The sequence below is a fragment of the Hyperolius riggenbachi genome, chromosome 4, assembly GCF_040937935.1.
Source record: "Hyperolius riggenbachi isolate aHypRig1 chromosome 4, aHypRig1.pri, whole genome shotgun sequence".
Taxonomy (NCBI): Eukaryota; Metazoa; Chordata; class Amphibia; order Anura; family Hyperoliidae; genus Hyperolius; species Hyperolius riggenbachi.
Window position 1 is genome coordinate 130,907,968 of NC_090649.1, and position 18,495 is coordinate 130,926,462.

Sequence of the window (18,495 nt, forward strand, 5' to 3'; positions counted from 1 at the left end):
CTCTCCTCAGGAGGAGGGTCGCGCTACCTGCCCGCTCCCCGCTGCAGCGGCCGCCCAACATGCCAAAAAACCCCGGGCCCAGAAAGCGAAAAACAAGCCTGCGCATAAGCGCAAGGCGCATAAGCTCCGCCCCCCGCTCGCCACTCACGCAGGGCTCCAACAAGATGGCGGCGACCCGGAAGGGGAAGTAGATGCTCTTCCCCCGGGCGCCGGCCACAGGCAAGATGGCGGCGGCCGTCCTGATGACGGGGACAGCTGGGCAGTACAGGCCGCTCCGTATGCGGCGGACCACGAGCGGTGGGACGGGGGCCATCCCGCGGGGGGGTCCAGCGCCGCAGCCCCTTCCGCAGTGCCAACACCGCCCGGTGGCCCGGGCAGGGGGGATAGCAGCTGGCCAAATTCAGCAGCAGCTCCTCAGGGGGCATGGCCGGCGCACGGACCCTTAGATACCCATGACAGGCACGGGGGGACATCAACAAGGGACAGGCAGCACGCAGGGGGGAGCTGGGGCCAGGAGACAGACGTCTGGGGAGGGAGGGCACACGGCAACTGGAGGGAGAACGAGCAGGGGAGGGCATGGGGGGAGGGAGCAGGGCCGCAGTGGGCCCCTACGGCCCCGAGGTCATCCCAGCAACAGGGGCCAGCTTCCTGGGGACCTAGGGAGGAAGAACAGCAGTGGATGGGGGCCGGGCTTCAGGGAGCCTGGGCCCAAGATCGACAGCAGGGGAGGGCAGGGCAAGGTGACGCCCGTGCTACCTGGGTACCCAACCAAGGTCACTCGGCAGGGCCCGGGGCCCGTGCAACATGGCCTGGGGCCCAGCAACAATCACCCCCTCCAACAGCGGCTGCTCACACCTTAGGGCGAGCTGAGGGGGTGGCTTCGCTACTCCTACCTCCTGCAGCATCGTTGAACATCAATCGGGATTCATCACCAGGGACGGCGGATTCGGGACAAGCGGCGCCTTTGGCGGCAGAATCAGGTGAGGCCTCAGTAACGCTGAGTGGCGCATGCGTTGCACCACCACCAACACACACGACAAACACAGAGCAGAGCGAACTAGTGATGGCATTGAGGGAGTTGCTAGGCTGCATGCAAAGCAAGGCGCAGGAGCGCAGCGGCCCTGCGCAGCTGCAGGCGTGGCTAGGTACACAGGAGCCCCAGGCAGAGCACCAAGCTAGATCCCGCAGCACATCTATATCCAGCAGCGCGAGTACAACAGATAGCAGCTCCTCGGTTGGATCGAAAGGCTCCAAGCGAAAAGCGCCCATAGCCGATTCGGCAAAAGGGAATGCTTATCTGACGTACGAGGGCCCCCTGGGAACCCATTTAAAACAGGAGGTAAAAGAGAGGGTATGGAACAAGGAATATATCGACATATTTACCCTCTTACCGCTAGACCGTTTTAACATAGAAAAATGGGAGAAGGGAAAAGAGCACCGCAGGGATGAGGTAAACGAGAGGAGACTATACAGACTCATCCCTCGTTCGTTTCATAACTGGTTGCAGGCCTTCACCATTCTAGGGAGCATAATAGGTGAAAAGTCGCCTGAATTATGCACCCCCCTTTTTTGTTATCAAGAAACAATTTTTGAAGCCTATCGCACGTATGGAGGGACGGCCTGGCTGCGCTACGATGAGGAATATCGACAGCGCATGGCAGTTAGGCCCGAAATTGGTTGGGACCATAAGGACCTCACTTTATGGATGCGCCTAATGACCGCTCCAAAAGCGGGGGGGGGGGCCTCGTCCTCGGTAGGAACGTCGGCTCACACCCATATTTCTTTTCAGCAGTCGGCCAGCGGAACATCAGAAGGACCGCTGGCCCCGCATAAAAAAGGTGTGTGCTGGTCCTTTAGCAATGGAACCTGCAAATGGGGAGCCAGCTGCAAGTTCAGACACGAATGCGCAGCCTGTGGCGGAACTAACCATTCTTGGGCAAAGTGCTATAAACGAGGAAGGCCGTCAGCGGCTCAGCGCGGAGCCGAGCCCGGTACAAAAGGGGGAAACGCCAGTGAGCATCGGCAAGATGCTACCATGGCTAGATAGGTACCCCAACAGGGAACACGCGGATTTACTGAGGCACGGGTTTGCGCAAGGCTTTCGCATACCTTCAAAATCCAGCGTGACACAAACACAGTGCCGCAATCTCAAAACAGCTATCGAATTCTCTCACATAGTCAACAAAAAACTGGACAACGAGGTAAGTTTAGGCAGGATGGCGGGTCCCTTCAGAACCCCGCCGCTTCCCCTCCTGACGGTGTCACCATTGGGAGTGGTTCCCAAAAAGGAGCCGGGTAAGTACAAAATGATACATCACTTATCTCACCCGAAAGGAACTTCCGTGAACGATGGGATTCATCCGGATCTCACATCAGTGGCCTACACGTCATTCGACGAAGCGGCCAACATGGTGAGAAGCATGGGTAAGGGAGCACTCCTGGGAAAAGTGGACATAGAGGCAGCTTTTAGACTCCTCCCGGTCCACCAGGACAGCTTGCACTTACTGGGCTGTAAATGGGAGGGCAACTATTATGTGGATCGTTGCCTCCCGATGGGCTGCGCTATATCCTGCGCATACTTTGAGATGTTCAGTACATTTCTGGAATGGGTGATTAGAAAAGAAGCCAGGCAGCAGGGGGTAGTTCATTATCTGGACGACTTCCTTTGCGCCGGCCCAGCAGGTACTGAGGTGTGCCGCACCGTGATGGACACGCTGACCAGCGTTTTCAGACACTTCGGGGTACCGCTAGCGGCAGAAAAAACCGAGGGACCGCAGGAAATCATCCGATTTCTGGGTATCGAGATTGACTCGTTGAGAATGGAGTTTCGATTACCACAGGACAAAATGGAGGACTTGCGGCAGGAACTGGAGGCTGCGGTAGGGAACAGAAAATTGACACTGCGGGCGACCCAATCACTGCTAGGTAAGTTGAATTTCGCATGTAGGGTGATGCCCATGGGCAGGATCTTCTGCCGCAAATTAGCCTTCCTAACGGCAGGGATTGCGCGACCACACCACTTCATACGCATAACCGCCGAAACTAAAGCGGATATGCGGATGTGGTTAACCTTCCTTGAGGAGTACAACGGGAGGACACTGTGGTTGGAGCAACCGCAGAGCAGCGAAGAACTGCAGCTCTTTACGGACGCAGCCGGCAGTACCGGCTTTGGAGCCTTCTTCCAGGGCCAGTGGTGTCATCACACGTGGCCCGAATCTTGGGCCGCTTCCCCGCTTATCAGGAACCTAGCGCTACTGGAATTCTTTCCGCTGGTGGTAGCGGCCGAGTTGTGGGGGAGCGAGTTGACTAACAAATCTGTAGTGTTCAACTCTGACAACATGGCCGTCATCAACATAGTAAACAGCTTGACCACCAGCTCGCCGCCGATAGTCAACCTGGTCAGGCAATTCGTGTTACAATGTTTGCGCCATAACATTAAGTTTAGAGCATGTCATATACCAGGAACAGCTAACGGTATAGCTGATGCTTTATCTCGTTTCCAGCTGGAACGTTTTCGGGAACTGGCACCGCGCGCGAACACGCGGCCAATACAGATACCACTGCACTTATGGACACTAGTGTTACCGTGATGGCAGACTGGATCAAGCACTCGCTGGCAAGAGGCACATGGAATGCTTACAAGGCAGAGTGGGCCCGATGGTCGGCTTTTGAAGGTAGGGAACTGACACTCAGGCCCAGGCAGTCAAGGCAGGACATCTTCCTGGCGTTCCTGGGTGAGCTGCTCAGCAAGGGAAACTCACCCGCAAAGGTTAACAAGGCAATCTCGGCCCTGGCCTTTCTCTTTAAACTAAAGGGGTGGCCTGACCTCACTAAGGAATTCTTAGCGCGGCAGGCATTAAAAGGTTTTCGGAAAACACCCAAGCAGGCTGACTCGAGACGCCCCATAACCATCCCACTCCTGCTGAGGTTAATGCACAGTACCAGCGAGATTTGCAGAAACAACCAGGAGGCCCTCCTGTTCAAACTGGCGTTCTCACTGGCATTCTACGGTGCATTGCGGGGAAGGCGAGTTGGTCAGCGACCGAACGAGCACTCCGGGAGGCGTACAGGCCTCCGACGTGTATCTCGTGAGGAATGTATTGCACATGGTCATACGTAGGTCAAAAACCGATCAGGCCGGGAAAGGAGCTCTAATACAGCTCCAGGAGATACCGGATTGCCCCTCATGTCCAGTAGGGTGTTACACCAGATACATACAGAACAACGGGAACAAAACTAAAGGGTTGCTAGTGCACGAGGATGGATCTTCACTGTCACGATTCCAGTTCGTGGCAGTCCTGAAACAATGCTTAGCCAAGGGCCATAGGGGCGGCAACGAAAGCGGACAAGGGGGGTCTCAGCAAAGAAACCATAATGAGGATAGGCAGATGGAAGTCGAGGAGGTTCCAAACATATATCCGCCCCCAACTCATAGAATTAAAAAAAAAAAAAAAAAAAAAAATAGGATAGATAGGGCCAAAGCACCTGTCCCTCCCAAGATTTACAATGCATTGTCCTTTATCCTGCAGGAGAGATCGGGAGAAGGCGGAAAATATGGGTTATGGGTCATTCCTATGTGGTATGGGCCGAGAGGAGAGCGGCGGATAGCCACAGGGGGAGAAATCTGGGCCAGAGCAGCGATAGAGTGGAGACGCACTGGTATGGGGCCCCGGGACTCACGTTAGATGGATGTCGCAAGAAATTCTACAGACTCGCCCGGCTATGGGGCCCCCCGGACATACTAATCCTACACATTGGGGGAAATGACCTGGGCTGGGAGCCGATGGACAGACTGATAATTGATATAAAAGAATTCATAGGAAGAGCAAGCAAGTTGTTCCCAGGATTAGTGATAATCTGGTCGGAAATAATCCCCAGGCAGCGCTGGCGCCCCTTAATCCCTTACACAAAAATAAACAGGGTAAGATGGAAGGTGAACAAAGCGATTGCGAAAAAGGTATGTGGAGGAGGCGGAATTTCCGTCCGCCACAAGTTGCTGGAGAATGATCCATCCTTCTTTCGGGAAGACGGAGTGCACCTCAATGAGGTGGGCAACAACGTCTTCCTGTTCGGCCTGAGGGAGGCCCTGGAGGCGGCATTGGCCAGGTGGCGGGGCATTCGGGGTTGAGGCAACCCCCGAAGTGCTGTGGCGGGGCCCCTGACAAGGCCCATGTGGATGTTTAAGTTGAGCCGGCAGTGGGGTGTACCCATCGAGCTGTTATAACTGTGGCTGGTGGCCGGTACGGTTGCGCTGCGGCTCGTTTTTTGGGCGGCCTTTGTCAGGGGACTCCGATGTGTGTTTTTCCCTTATTAATGTGTGGGAAAAAATTATGTAAAGGAAAGTTAACGTGATTGATATTTCAAATAAAAAAAATGTTGCCTCAATGGTATGTGAATAAAAGCTGTGGCCAATTTTAAATCCAAACGGTTGTCGCAGTCTTTTATTTACCAAGTCAAAGGGGATCACTGTGTGCCCCTCCCTATCCAGGTCAAGAAACCCCCTCCAGAGCAGGCGGAGCTGGGCGACAAGGGGGCATGACCTGGCTGGGGGGCTTGTGAACTCACTGCTGGATAAGATAGGGCAGCGTAGGTCAAGGTGACAAATAAAGGAGGGGTAGGGATCTGGAGGGGAACAACAAAAGGATGGGAGAGGAAGTGGGACTTCCTTTAGAGACCCAGCACGGAAGAAGACAATCCCTCCCACCCCACCCCCATAGGAAACCGGACAACACCGACATGACCCATGTCAGGTGTCATTTGTCACAGCAGGAATGGTGGCGGGGCCCCTGACAAGGCCCATGTGGATGTTTAAGTTGAGCCGGCAGTGGGGTGTACCCATCGAGCTGTTATAACTGTGGCTGGTGGCCAATACGGTTGCGCTGCGGCTCGTTTTTTGGGCGGCCTTTGTCAGGGGACTCCAATGTGTGTTTTTCCCTTATTAATGTGTGGGAAAAAATTATGTAAAGGAAAGTTAACGTGATTGATATTTCAAATAAAAAAATTGTTGCCTCAATGGTATGTGAATAAAAGCTGTGGCCAATTTTAAATCCAAACGGTTGTCGCAGTCTTTTATTTACCAAGTCAAAGGGGATCACTGTGTGCCCCTCCCTATCCAGGTCATGAAATCCGCACACAGAGGCTGGGTCTGCCTACACTGCCCAGCCTCTGTTGCTATCTCAATCCCCTCTAAGTTCCCCCTGCGCTCTGCTATGCCCCATAAATCAAAGCCGCGCTGTCGACACACAGCGGGATGCGTTTACCTCTGTAAGTGTCACTCTCGCCGCTCCCCCACCTCCTGCATAGCTCCGCTCCCCACCCGCATCCCTTGCCTCCAAATCAGCAGGAGGGGGGGGGGAGGGGGGGGGGGGGATGGGGGAGTGGGGGAGGGACGCAGGCGGGGACCGGAGCTATGTAGGAGGCGGGGGAGCACACAGAGGTAAAAGACAGTCTAATTCTTATGTATTATTAAATCAATATTGCTACAAAACTATGCAGATTATTTATAACATTTACAGTAAATCTCTGAAATAATCCAGACAGAGAAAAGATAGCAAAGGCATTAAAATGAACCAGAAATTGAAAGGAGGCATGTTGGGGGTATTTATACATTCTGGATACAGTCTTAAAGAGAACCCGAGGTGGGTTTGAAGAATATTATCTGCATACAGAGGCTGGATCTGCCTATACAGCCCAGCCTCTGTTGCTATCCCAAACCCCCCTAAGGTCCCCCTGCACTCTGCAATCCCTCATAAATCACAGCCACGCTGCTGACAAACAGCTTGTCAGAGCTGGCTGTGTTTATCTCTATAGTGTCAGTCTGCTGCTCTCCCCGCCTCCTGCAGAACTCCAGTACCCGCCTGCATCCCTTCCCTCCCTGCTGATTGGAGGGAAGGGATGGGGGCAGGGACCGGAGCTATGCAGGAGGTGGGGGAGCAGCTGAGACTGACACTACAGATGTAAACACAGCCTCACAGCACGGCTGTGATTTATGAGGGATTGCAGAGTGCAGGGGGACCTTAGTGGGGTTTGGGATAGCAACAGAGGCTGGGCTGTATAGGCAGATCCAGCCTCTGTATGCAGATAATATTCTTTAAACACACCTCGGGTTCTCTTTAAAGACCACATTGGCAATGCTTGGAGAATAAGGTAAAGACTTATGGGTCTATTTATAAAGCTAGGGATAAATAAATAAATAAGTATAGATAAAGGAGTAAACATCAGCTTTTCTTTCTTTGTTCTCCACTTCTCATTCATTGTTCACAACAATTTCCCCCCACCCATAATTTTGATCATGAAAAGCTCTACAGCTTTGGTTACTGCTGTACAAGTCTGTGGGGCCTCTGATCTCCTCTGTTACATTACTTATTCATCTTTGAAAATAAAAATAATTCACAGAGCTTCTTTGGTCAACATACTGTAAATTGAAATTCTCCCCACTTTAACAAATAATTACCTGAGTAAAAGTACCGTAATATATTTGGTTTCAGTTTGTTCCTATCAAAATACTGCAAAATCCTATCCCACCTGTGGCTAAAAAGTTAAACTAAATTACAAATATCTTTAGTGTAACTGTGGAGCACATTTAATAAAAATATGAAACTCTGAATAGCGAATGGGGGAGTGGGAATAGGGGGAGGGGCAAGCTGTAGCAAAAAATTGACTTATCTTTATAAACATATAGCAAATAGAAAATCTTTAATTACTATTCAAAATAAAAGCACACATAATTACAAACAATGTTATAAAACCTGACACAGGTTGTCACGGAACAGCCGTGAGAAACGCAGGTGAATCTGGAGAATTCACAGTCGATTTCCTGATCGCTCCCTGTCGGATCTGTGCATTTGTGCAAGCAATCAGAAAACGACTTCTTTGTGTTTTAAAACCAGAGATCTGTTCCCCTGTGAGCAAAGCATTCCCCTCACCCCTCAGGAATGCCTCCCCCCTCAAGAATGTCACACTGGCCACATTCCCTGCAGGGACCAGCTCATTCCCCCTACAGCCAGATGTCTCCATGAAAAGGGCTAGGAAGCTGGCTCCCCAGGGGGGCCCTGAGGAAGCCAGACTGTCCGGCACCGACCAGGGCAGACCTGAAGGCATTTTAAGTATGGTTTCTTGTCGATTATATGGCGACTGTACATCGCACAGCTATACAATTCATATAGTCTTATTTGGTCAAATCTGGCCATCGTGCTGATATGAAATTCATCGCGATAGCCCGTCCGGTTATTGAGGTATGACCCTTCTCAAGAACTGGGTCCGCTGCACTAGCCATGTCTGATGTCATATTAATCTGTAATTTCCGACAAGTATGAATCTGTTATCCACCTAAATATGACTTGTATCGTTTGTAAGTTACGGCATTTTATAAGTTTAAACCCAAAATCTCTCAGAGGGAATGAACCGTCATTGGTGGGTAATTCAGAGGGGGCCGGCAATGCCATACCCCCAAACCAGCTTCATCAAAAGCATCTGCGAGGGGCTCTTCCCTCCTTCCTCCATTTTCCACCTTCATGAATGCACGGCCACAGTGGGGAACAAGTGGTGGCCATTTTGCTTGAACTTTGCTGAAACTGAACAAAAGGACTTTACCAAGGACTTTATGATTCTTCCCACAAAAGGACATCTTTCCATGAAACGAAGTATTTTTTCTCCCTTTCTTTTATTTTTCATACTGGCTATTAATGTTTCAATAATTGTTGATTTTAATAATTGTCTGTATATATTAATTATTTATATTGCCCGTGAATAAAGACTGTATCAAAGTCATTCACTGTTCCGCTACCCTGCTTCTCAGCCGCACAAACTGAACCAGACTTCTGAAGAGACGCTACTGTTGTTACTAGCCAGACAGAATAGAGTGTGTTTAACCATTTTTATTTGCAGGACCAGTCAGTCAGTCGGGTCCACTGGCCCATACCAGTGGTGGTGGCAGATACCCTGAGATAGTGTGTAAGTTGTAATTACCGTAACCTCACAGGCTCCCGTCTGGTCGGGCTGCTGCCCAAATTTCTGTCGGTTTCTGCGCAAAGATCGCGACCGCAGCTTGCATGGTCTGTGTGCTGAAACCGATTGGAAGGCAATTTGCGGTCTGACCACTAGGGCTCCTGTGACACAGGTTGCCACTAAACTTTGTGCCATCTTCATTCTATGCAACCACCGTTGAAGAATGTTTTTTTTTGCCATAGCCCACAAGAGGTACAGGTACGTGTGTTGATAATTACAGGTTGAAAGAAGATATTATTATTTAGTATTTGTATAGCGTCAACATCTTCTGCAGCGCTGCGCAGAGTATTTTGTCACTTAACTGCTCCTCAGAGGGGCTCACAATCTAATCCCTACCATGGCCATATATCTATGTTAGGGGAAAGCCAATTTAATTTATCTAAGTTTTAGGGATGTGTGAGAAAACCCAGGTGCCCGGAGGAAACATGGGGAGAACATACAAGCTTTGTACAGACATTGCCCTGGCTGGGATTTGAATTGGGAACCCAGCACTGCAAGGCGAGAGCGCTAACCACTACGCCACCGTGCTGTCCTAAGCCCCATACACAGGCTATTCAGGATTGTGTAACAGATGTTGATACGACCATGGAAGCGGTTTAACCACTTCAGCACCACAGGGTTTTTTGCTTAAAAACCAGAGCAATTTTCACATTTCAGCGCTCCTCCCATTCATTCACCAATAACTTTATTGCTACTCATCAGATGTAAATGATCTATATCTTGTTTTTTTTTGCCACAAATTATGCTTTGTGAGGGTGATATTTGCTTTTAGTAATTATGCTATTATCTGTGCATTTTAAAAGGGAAAAATGTTAAAAAAAGAAAAAATACACTATTTCTCCATTTCCATCCACTATAGTTTTCAAATAAACAATGTTACCATAGGTAAAACACACACATTGTATTTGCTAATTTGTCCTGGTTATCTCAACATTTAAATAATGTTCCTAGTACAATGTATGGTAATAATATATTAGTTTCTGGTTTGTGTTTTTTGTTTTCTCATTGTACTCTATCAGTAATTAAAAGCCCTTATCTTCATGATTAACAGTAATACACTCTCATGGCATACATATTTTAAAAGCTAAGTCCCTAGGGTAACTATGTATTCTCTTTTCAATGCTGTCACTTTTGTTTTTTTTTATATAAGTATTTATTTACGGGTATAGAGTACATGAAAATAACAGTTTTATTGCTTTTCATTCAGTTTTCCGGTAAAAAAAAAATCACATGACTTAGCCCTCAGTTGTCGCACAACACAAAATCTATACTCTCACTTGTCACGGTTAAAATGATATACCTATATACATAATCAGATAGCTTATTGGGCATACAGCACACTGTTTACCACAAGTATGCCTATCTACTCCCCTGAGCTTCAGATGAAGTTTTGTGGGGAGTAGATAAGCGTAGCAAGGGATTCAAAGTGGTTAATAATAATATGCTGGATAAGAAAATACCATACTAAAAGTGAGGAAATTACGCACACAACCACATACAGTAACTCATCATTACATAACATTATACAATCATTACCACTGTGAACCCAGCACAACAGGGTGCACATTATGCACATTAAGCCACCTGATGTAACATGTATACTTGGATAAATCTGACATTACTTAGAAATGATAAACGGCGGCAAGTATGCAGCAGTATGCACAGCACAGTACCTGCACCAGCAGTTTCAGGCGTGTGATCCTCTGAAATGGCAAGATGAGGAAGGAGGAGAATGGAAGGCCTTTGCAGATCGGATTAGTCTCCAAATGTGCCACTGCTTCCCGAAACTCTGTCCTTTCCTGACTGATGGGTACAAAAAGAAAACAAACAGCATGAGTATGCATAGCTGAGATTAAATAAATATATGGATGAATGGAGAGACAACAATTAACTGCAAGGGTATATCAGTATGTCCCAATGTATGGGACTATCACTGCTAGTAGGTACCCCACTCACTGTAAGGGCTTGATTCACTAAAGTGTGAAAACTGCTATCACAGCAGTTATCATGCCATCTGCCGCGCGAACGACGTTACTTTGCGTTATAAGCGAAGGTTTGCGCGTGATTATAGGCGCTTTTCACATGAAAAGTGCCCGTGATCGTGCGCAAACCTCCGATTATCACGCGAAGTTACGCCGTTCACACGCAAGCCTTTGCGCGCGGCAGATCGCGTGATAACTGCTGTGATAGCAGTTATCACGCTTTAGTGAATCAAGCCCTAAATGTGAAACCAGATGTTTCAGGACTTTCATGGAGTGTGGTCTTGTGGGAGCATAAACTTAATCTTGGGCCATGTGTCACTAGCAGATTACGTTTATAAGTTTGTATGTAGTGCTCCGCAAGTATGCAGTATCCTGCACTTAAATGACTGCAGGGACATGCCACTTCACTTTTTGTATATCCTAACAACCACCCCCAGGGACAAGGCCCTACCACAATACCAGAGACAAGAAGCACTATTTAACACCTGGGAGGCTGTTAATGTTAATGTGTCCACCTCTTGTTTCCACCCCATTCCTTTAGATTGTAAGCTCGCAAGGGCAGAGTTCTCACCCTTTTGTGTCATGGAATGTTATTAATTTAACTGCTTGCACTCTGTTAGACATTTCTACATTTCAGTCATCATGTTAAATCAAATTGTAATCAGCAGTGCTGTATCTTGTATCAGTGTTCATATTTGATGTATATCATTGTCTGTATCATTATGTATCCCTTGTTTGTTTTCTTACATTGTACAGCGCCACGGAATATGTTGGCGCTTTATAAATAAATAATAATAATAATAATAATAAAGGTGGCCACTAACGGTTCTATTTCTAGCGAAAAATCATTTGAGCGATCAGAAATTCTGATCGGAAGTGAAATCGTTCACTACACCATCAACGAACCAATCTTTGCTTTCTATCAATCACAACCAACGAGAAAATCCAAATTTTGGTTCAACGAAAATCCAATTGGACGACTTTTTTATAATCGTTCATAATCCAGAGTTTATTTACAACCAATCCGATCAGAATTTCTGATCGCTCGAACGATTTTTCACAAGAAATTGGACAGTTAGTGGCCACCCTTACTTGTGCATTCCCAGTTCATATGTGCTTATCTACTGCCGGAGCTTTTGGAAAATAGGTTTAGAGCATACATGTAAAACTCTGGCTCGTGGGCCAAATCTGGTCCGCAGAGCCATCAAATGTTGCCCTCAAGTTGTTTCCCCACTTTGTTTTTGGCCCACTCATTGCTTTTGTCCAACTCTAGATCCCCAGGGAAGTTATATGGGGGAGAGAGGGGGAAAGCACCAGAGACCAAGAAAGTGTGTAGAGGAGGGGGCAAGGAGCCACTAGACACCATGGAACTGTTTAGGAGTGGGGTAAGGGGACCAATAGACACCAGGGAATTGTTTAGGAGAGGGAGGAGGCATTAGACACCAGGGATGACCCGCAACTTGGTCTCAGTGTTCAATTTCATCCCACTTAGTATTTACATTTGACGCCCCTGGTTTAGAAGGACCCTACGCTATATGTTGTGTTGTGCTATACAGAGGTCTATAGAAGAATCCAGGAAGGCTCTGCACTATCCAGAGGCATCCCACTACTGAGGTAAATACTTTTTTTTCCTTAGATTCACTTCAGGTGCGCTTCAACTCAATAGCAGTGATACTCAGTTGCTCATCAGACCATTTATTTTATAAATCGTACTGCAGTGATATTAAAAAGTATTAACTCTTCACTGATCTCTATTATTGCATATTTCTATGCTTTATTGCTGTGAAACTCAGACAATGCACAGTGGGTCCTCTTACAACTGGCATAAAAGCAACTACAGCATTCCACAGAAAGATCATCACACGTTGGGGCAAACAGTTGTGGTAATGTGGATGGAAGCTGGGAAAAACAAATATAATAGTTGGAAAGCTTCCTAGTTCAGTTATTGAGTTTGCCAGTAAATGATATCATCCTTACTCAAAAGTTTCTGCTTTAGCTGATGTCTTACTCTGTACAACACTCTGTTCATGGTGGTATCTCACTAATATTAATACATGCAAAAGTTTGGATGTTTGTAACTCAATCACGCAACAATGGCTGAACGGATTTGAATGAAATTTGGCACACACATAATACATTACCTGGAATAACATATAGGATACTTTTTATCACCATAACCAAAAGTGGGCGGAGACAAATACAATTTGTACACTCCAGCCATTCTTACACTGTTAATGGCAGGGTTCTTAACTACCTGCGGACCGGCGTAGTTGAAATCTACGGCGGGCAGGGGGTGCTGCAGTTCTGACCAGACGTAAACTCTAACGTCCCATTCACCGCGGGCCCCCGCCGCGCTGTCCACTCTGTCTCCGCCGCAATCAGCTGCCCTGCCGCCTCTATGACGGCAGAGCACTGTGAGCCGGGCAGGAGCAGTTTTCATTGGCTCCTGGCCCTGTCATTCATGTAAGCCGTTCCCATCGGCATACATGGAGTGACAGGGTCAGGAGCCAATGAAAGCGGCTCCTGACCGGCGCACAGCGCTCTGCCGTCATAGCAACGGCAGAGAGAGCAACCTGCGGCGGGGACATAGCGACGTGACTGGCGGGAGTGGCGGATTTTAGCGGCGATTCGTCGGGAAGCTTCAGTTTACTGTACCAGCACCCTCTGGTCCTTAAGGGGCAAAGGGTGCTGGTACTCAAGTGGTTAAACTTTGCACAGTTGATCACTGGGTGACTGGAATTAAGTCAGAAAAGTGGGTGAAGCCAACCAAAGCCAATCAAAATTCACCTATTGATTTTCAAGGGAATATTCAATTGCTGCCATTATTGCACTGTGAATGGCACAAGTCTCAAATCTGGTACAGTTGGTCATTGGGTGACTGGGGTTCAAATTCAGAAAAGGGGATGGAGCCACAAACAGCCAATCAGATTTGTTTCATTTCAGTTCAAATTACTGATGCCAAAGACCGCAAAGCTCACAAAATTGGTGATGGAGTAATTGTGTGTTAGGGTTAGAAAAAGTGGGCACAGCAAACACCATCCAAATACATACCCGAGCAACGCCGGGCCATCAGCTAGTTATTATAAAATTTGCCTTCTTAAAGTGTACCCGTGGTGACATGTAACTTGATGAGATAAACATGTGTATGTAGAGGGCAAAACATGTTAAAAACCAGGCTGTTTTAGTTGTTTTACTTTGCTGCCCGAAATAGTTAATTTTTGGGCATGGAAGTGACAGCTTCTGTTTTGTCAGTACCTTGTCAGGAATATAGTAAACATCAATGATAAAAAAATTACAGCCATAAAAGTTTTCCTTCAACTATTGAGTGCAAGTAGATAGAAAAAGGTCAATAGTCCATGTATTTTCACTCAGGGACACTTAATAGCCTGCCACTGAGCAAAGACAACAAACCATTCAATCTACTTTGTAAATGTTTAAATATAAAATAAAACCATGGAATACAGAAGGTATTTGCCATTATTCAGGAGAAAGATCTCCTATGATGGAATGATCGCAAATTCACTCAGTGATTGTATGGGCCTATGTCTAATAGCCAAATTGCAGCTTACTGAAATCAATAGACTGCATCCAAATTGTGTGCGGGGGGGGGGGGGGGGGGGAATTATATATGTTTCAGTTTTCCGCAGCACGCATCAGAATCTCTATAGGCGTGCATGGCACAGCAAAGGGATACAGATGCAAATTTGCATTAGAATGGGTGCCAAGTCTGTTTCAGAAATTAATGCGTAAAATTATGCAGCAGCCCATTGGAGATGTGCCATATTAGCAAGCCATTCCTTTATGTCCCTAAAGGTCCGCACACACGCACTACGGCCGCCAACGACGGGTCCGTCAGACCCTCCCGCTGGGCAGACTTTCAGGCGACAGTAGCGCGTGTGTACGCACTGTCGGTGGATTGATAAGGCTGTTTCTGAGCGATCCACCGGGCGGATCGTTCAGAATCAGCCTTATCAGTCCGCCGACAGTGCGTACACACGCGCTACTGTCGCCTGAAAGTCCGCCCAGTGGGAGGGTCTGATGGACCCGTCGTTGGCGGCCGTAGTGCGTGTGCACGCACCTTAACAAGCCAATCCTAAATCCAGAGCTACTGGTGTACAGTGTATGCCAATAGCCTATTCATCTTACAGATCTGAACTAATTCACCTTGCAGATAGCGGTTTCTTTATAGAAGCATTGGCATTACATTGAAAAAGGCACAGAATCTGTGCAGCAACGCAAACACTGACAGTGCATTCATTGCCTCATTACCTCAGCGTGAACCTCAGGTTTAATGCTAGGCATACACAGTGCAATTCTGCGCTGGAATCGAGCCGCTGGCTCGATGCCTGCACATCCCCGCGGGCGCGTGGATCGATTCCCGCTCGTCCCTGCGGGCAGTTCCTTATCAGCCTCTCATTTCTTCCATTGTCCGTCCGCAGGGATCGAGCGCGGAGTCGATCCGCCGCTGTGATCGGATAGGTTGAATATTATCAATCGAGCCATCAGCGGCTCGATTGATAACAACTATCGCACCGTGTATGCCAGCATAAGAGCTTGAAATGTTTGCTTGCTTGCAGACTGTTGTAGGTAGCATAGGGACCCTTTCTACAGAGGAAACCTCACTGCTGGTGAAAGGGTCTAGTACAGAAAGCTGTTGCATGCCATCCATTTTGAAAGCTAATATTCTCTATTTCTACAACCAAATACGATTTGCAACCTTGGTGTTTTATCACTACTAGTGTTCCAGCTTGCTGTGAATGCAGAAGGTTAATGATTGTTTCTACCTGCTAAATGTGGACCAGTATCTTTCTACTCCTTTGGCAATCTTCATAACACTCAAGCAATAGCAGTTAGACCTTTTATCCCAACATATGATTACATTAAGTGCATAGAAATCTGTCAGACGAATTGGCTTTTCCATTATCCAAATAATAAAATATACATTTTGGCTGTATTGTTCCTTTAAGATTACACTGGTTTATCCTAGACGCTATTATCTGTATGCTCAAATCCATGTGACACGTATCTGTGCTACCAGGTAAATCAATAGATACAGGGAAATGCAAAGCGCTAGGAGGAGGTAAACATATGGTGACATGACAGGCCTATGCTGGCAGATAATCACACAAAGAAAACACATTATTTTCTCTATTTAGAGAGTGGGGGTCACATGATGGAAGCGCACTGGTAGATAGATGGCAAATGATAAAAGGGGTGAACCATCACAGCAGGAAGATGTCATTTCTCACCATTTCACAAATTCCATTACATCACACTTTGCACAAAGCTCAAGCTAAGCAGTTAAGAAAGGAGAGTAAAAAAATAAGGACACAGTGCTACACAAATAAGAGGAGAGCAGAGATTGCTTGATGTATATTTCTGAACTCACAGCAGCTTCCTGTACGCTCTCTCCTGATAGGTCTGATTGCAGACATAGGTGACATAGACTGTGAAGTGATCGGCCGCATGCTTGAAGACAATGTCACAAACATCCGAAATAACCAAATTCTCTTCAAGTCTCTGCTCCAAATCCAGAAGGAACCTAGAAACATTTAAAACAAAAACAATCATTATTACATGAGAATTGGTCATAGTTACATGAAATTGTGCATAATTAAAAGTTAGCTATTTTGAAAATAATCGTAAGTAGAATGAGTAGGCTGTGAAACTGCCTCCCCCCCCACCTGAGGTTTCGGCGATGTGCCTTATCAATTGAGCCGCTGATGCCACTCGATTGATAAGATCCGATAGGTCGGATCTCGCCACCGCCGATTCCCTGCTCGTTCCCAATGGCAGGGAATTGAGTGGAAAATAAGCGGTGCCGGACGGGGACGAGGGCGGATCGAATGCGACGCACGCGCGGGGATACGGCGGGTATGCGCGGGGATGCGAAGAGGCGATCCGGCGGCTAATCGAGCCGCCGGATCGCCTCGTGTAGATGAGGCTTTAAACAGCTCTAACCAGCAGGGTGGACTGTTCTGCATGATAATAAGAAAATTCTTAATTCCTAGTTAATAGCGGCAGTTTAGTGTGCATTTTTAGAAGTGTACTACAGTTAAAGGGGCAGCATGGCTAACATAGCTGATATTAGTTAATAAAATAAATAATGTGCACAAGAGGCCCAAGTTTTAAATAAAGGTAAATGGCTGGTAAAAAGAAAAGTGGTGTGTGACAGCACACATTGCTGCAGCCAAGAAGGATGGGAATACACAATTAAGGGGTGGCTGCTCTCTGGGTTGAGAGCCAGAGCAACAGCAAGGAAGGGTTAACCATAAAAAAACCCTGGAACCCACCCCCCCCCCCTTTAATACAGGCCCCATAGCAGTCGCTATGGCTGCTATGGTTATCCCTATGCCACTGCGGCAGGATCTTATAATTCTTACAAACAGGACTTATTTTTTAATTTAAATGTTTAGAATATGATTAAACTAGGCACCTTAGCCCATTTAATAACGGGCTAGGGCTGTCACCACCGCCACCTATCAGCGCGCGCGCCCCCACCGCACGTGCGCGCCCGCCCGACCCCCTGCCTGTCCTGCTCCCGTCCAATGGCTGTCCCTGCGGCAGATGCGCAGTAGCACGCAGGGACACACACACGGACATGGTACGCAGAGACAGAGGGGTTTTATTAGGTAGGATGCAGACAATGGGTTTATTTTATTTTAGTTTTTTCTCACATGTATTACTGCGGAGCTAATTCCAGATGTCATGCTACTGTGCATGAGCTCAGAGATGTGCATGCAAGTACGTTTGTGCACAAATATGTTGCCAGGCAGCAGTGCGATAGTTAGTAATGCAGAAGCACTAATATGGAATTGTGCATAGGCGTACATGAGGTTATTTCAATGGAAATAGGCAGACACTGGAGCCAAGAAATGATGCAGCTAGCCAGAGCAACCTGTTGTACTTCTTGTATCATTTATTGGCTAAAAACGGATTGATTGCTGAAGACAACTGCTGGTTTTTACTCCAGTTTTCTTTGAATTGATTTTGACGAAAGGCCCAACTGATTTCAGTGATGATGAAGTGTAATAACACGTGGTTTAGGTATATAAATGCTGTAATGTGAAGAGCGATAACTGTTAACATCAGTGGCGTAACTAAGGAGCTTGGAGCACCAGTTTTACTTGGGGCCCTAAGCACTCTATTGGACAAGGAGCCCCAAAACCTACCAAGGACTAATGATGGGCTCACGGATAGAAAAGTAGTTGAATCTGTGATTCTAATGAGGCTTAATTGACTCAGGTGTGCGGCTGGGAGAGAGGGGGTTAATAACCCACCTTCCCGACGCTTCTATGCGTATCACAGACTGGGACGCGTTCCACAACTCAATACCATCCACTTATTCCTTCCGGCCGAAGGAGGAAGTGTGTGGTATTGAGTCATGGAACGCGTCCCATTAGATGTGTCTGAGTCTGTGATAGGCATTGAAGCGGCGGCAGGTGGGAAATTAACCCCCTCTCCTCCAGCCGCACACCCGAGGCAATTAAGCCTCATTAGAACCACG

At 47.5% G+C, this 18,495-nt stretch overlaps 1 protein-coding gene across 4 annotated transcripts in view; it reads right to left on the minus strand.

Moving 5' to 3' along the window:
• The window catches only part of NGEF (neuronal guanine nucleotide exchange factor), a 269,544-nt gene that overhangs the window by 37,577 nt on the left and 213,472 nt on the right, over nt 1–18,495 (minus strand). For all 4 annotated transcript variants that reach the window (XM_068280688.1, XM_068280689.1, XM_068280690.1 and 1 more), the window contains 2 exons: nt 16,378–16,530; nt 10,680–10,809 (listed from right to left, as the gene is read on the minus strand). In XM_068280688.1, coding sequence (XP_068136789.1) covers nt 10,680–10,809; nt 16,378–16,530 — 283 coding nt within the window. The remainder of the gene's footprint in view (nt 1–10,679; nt 10,810–16,377; nt 16,531–18,495) is intronic.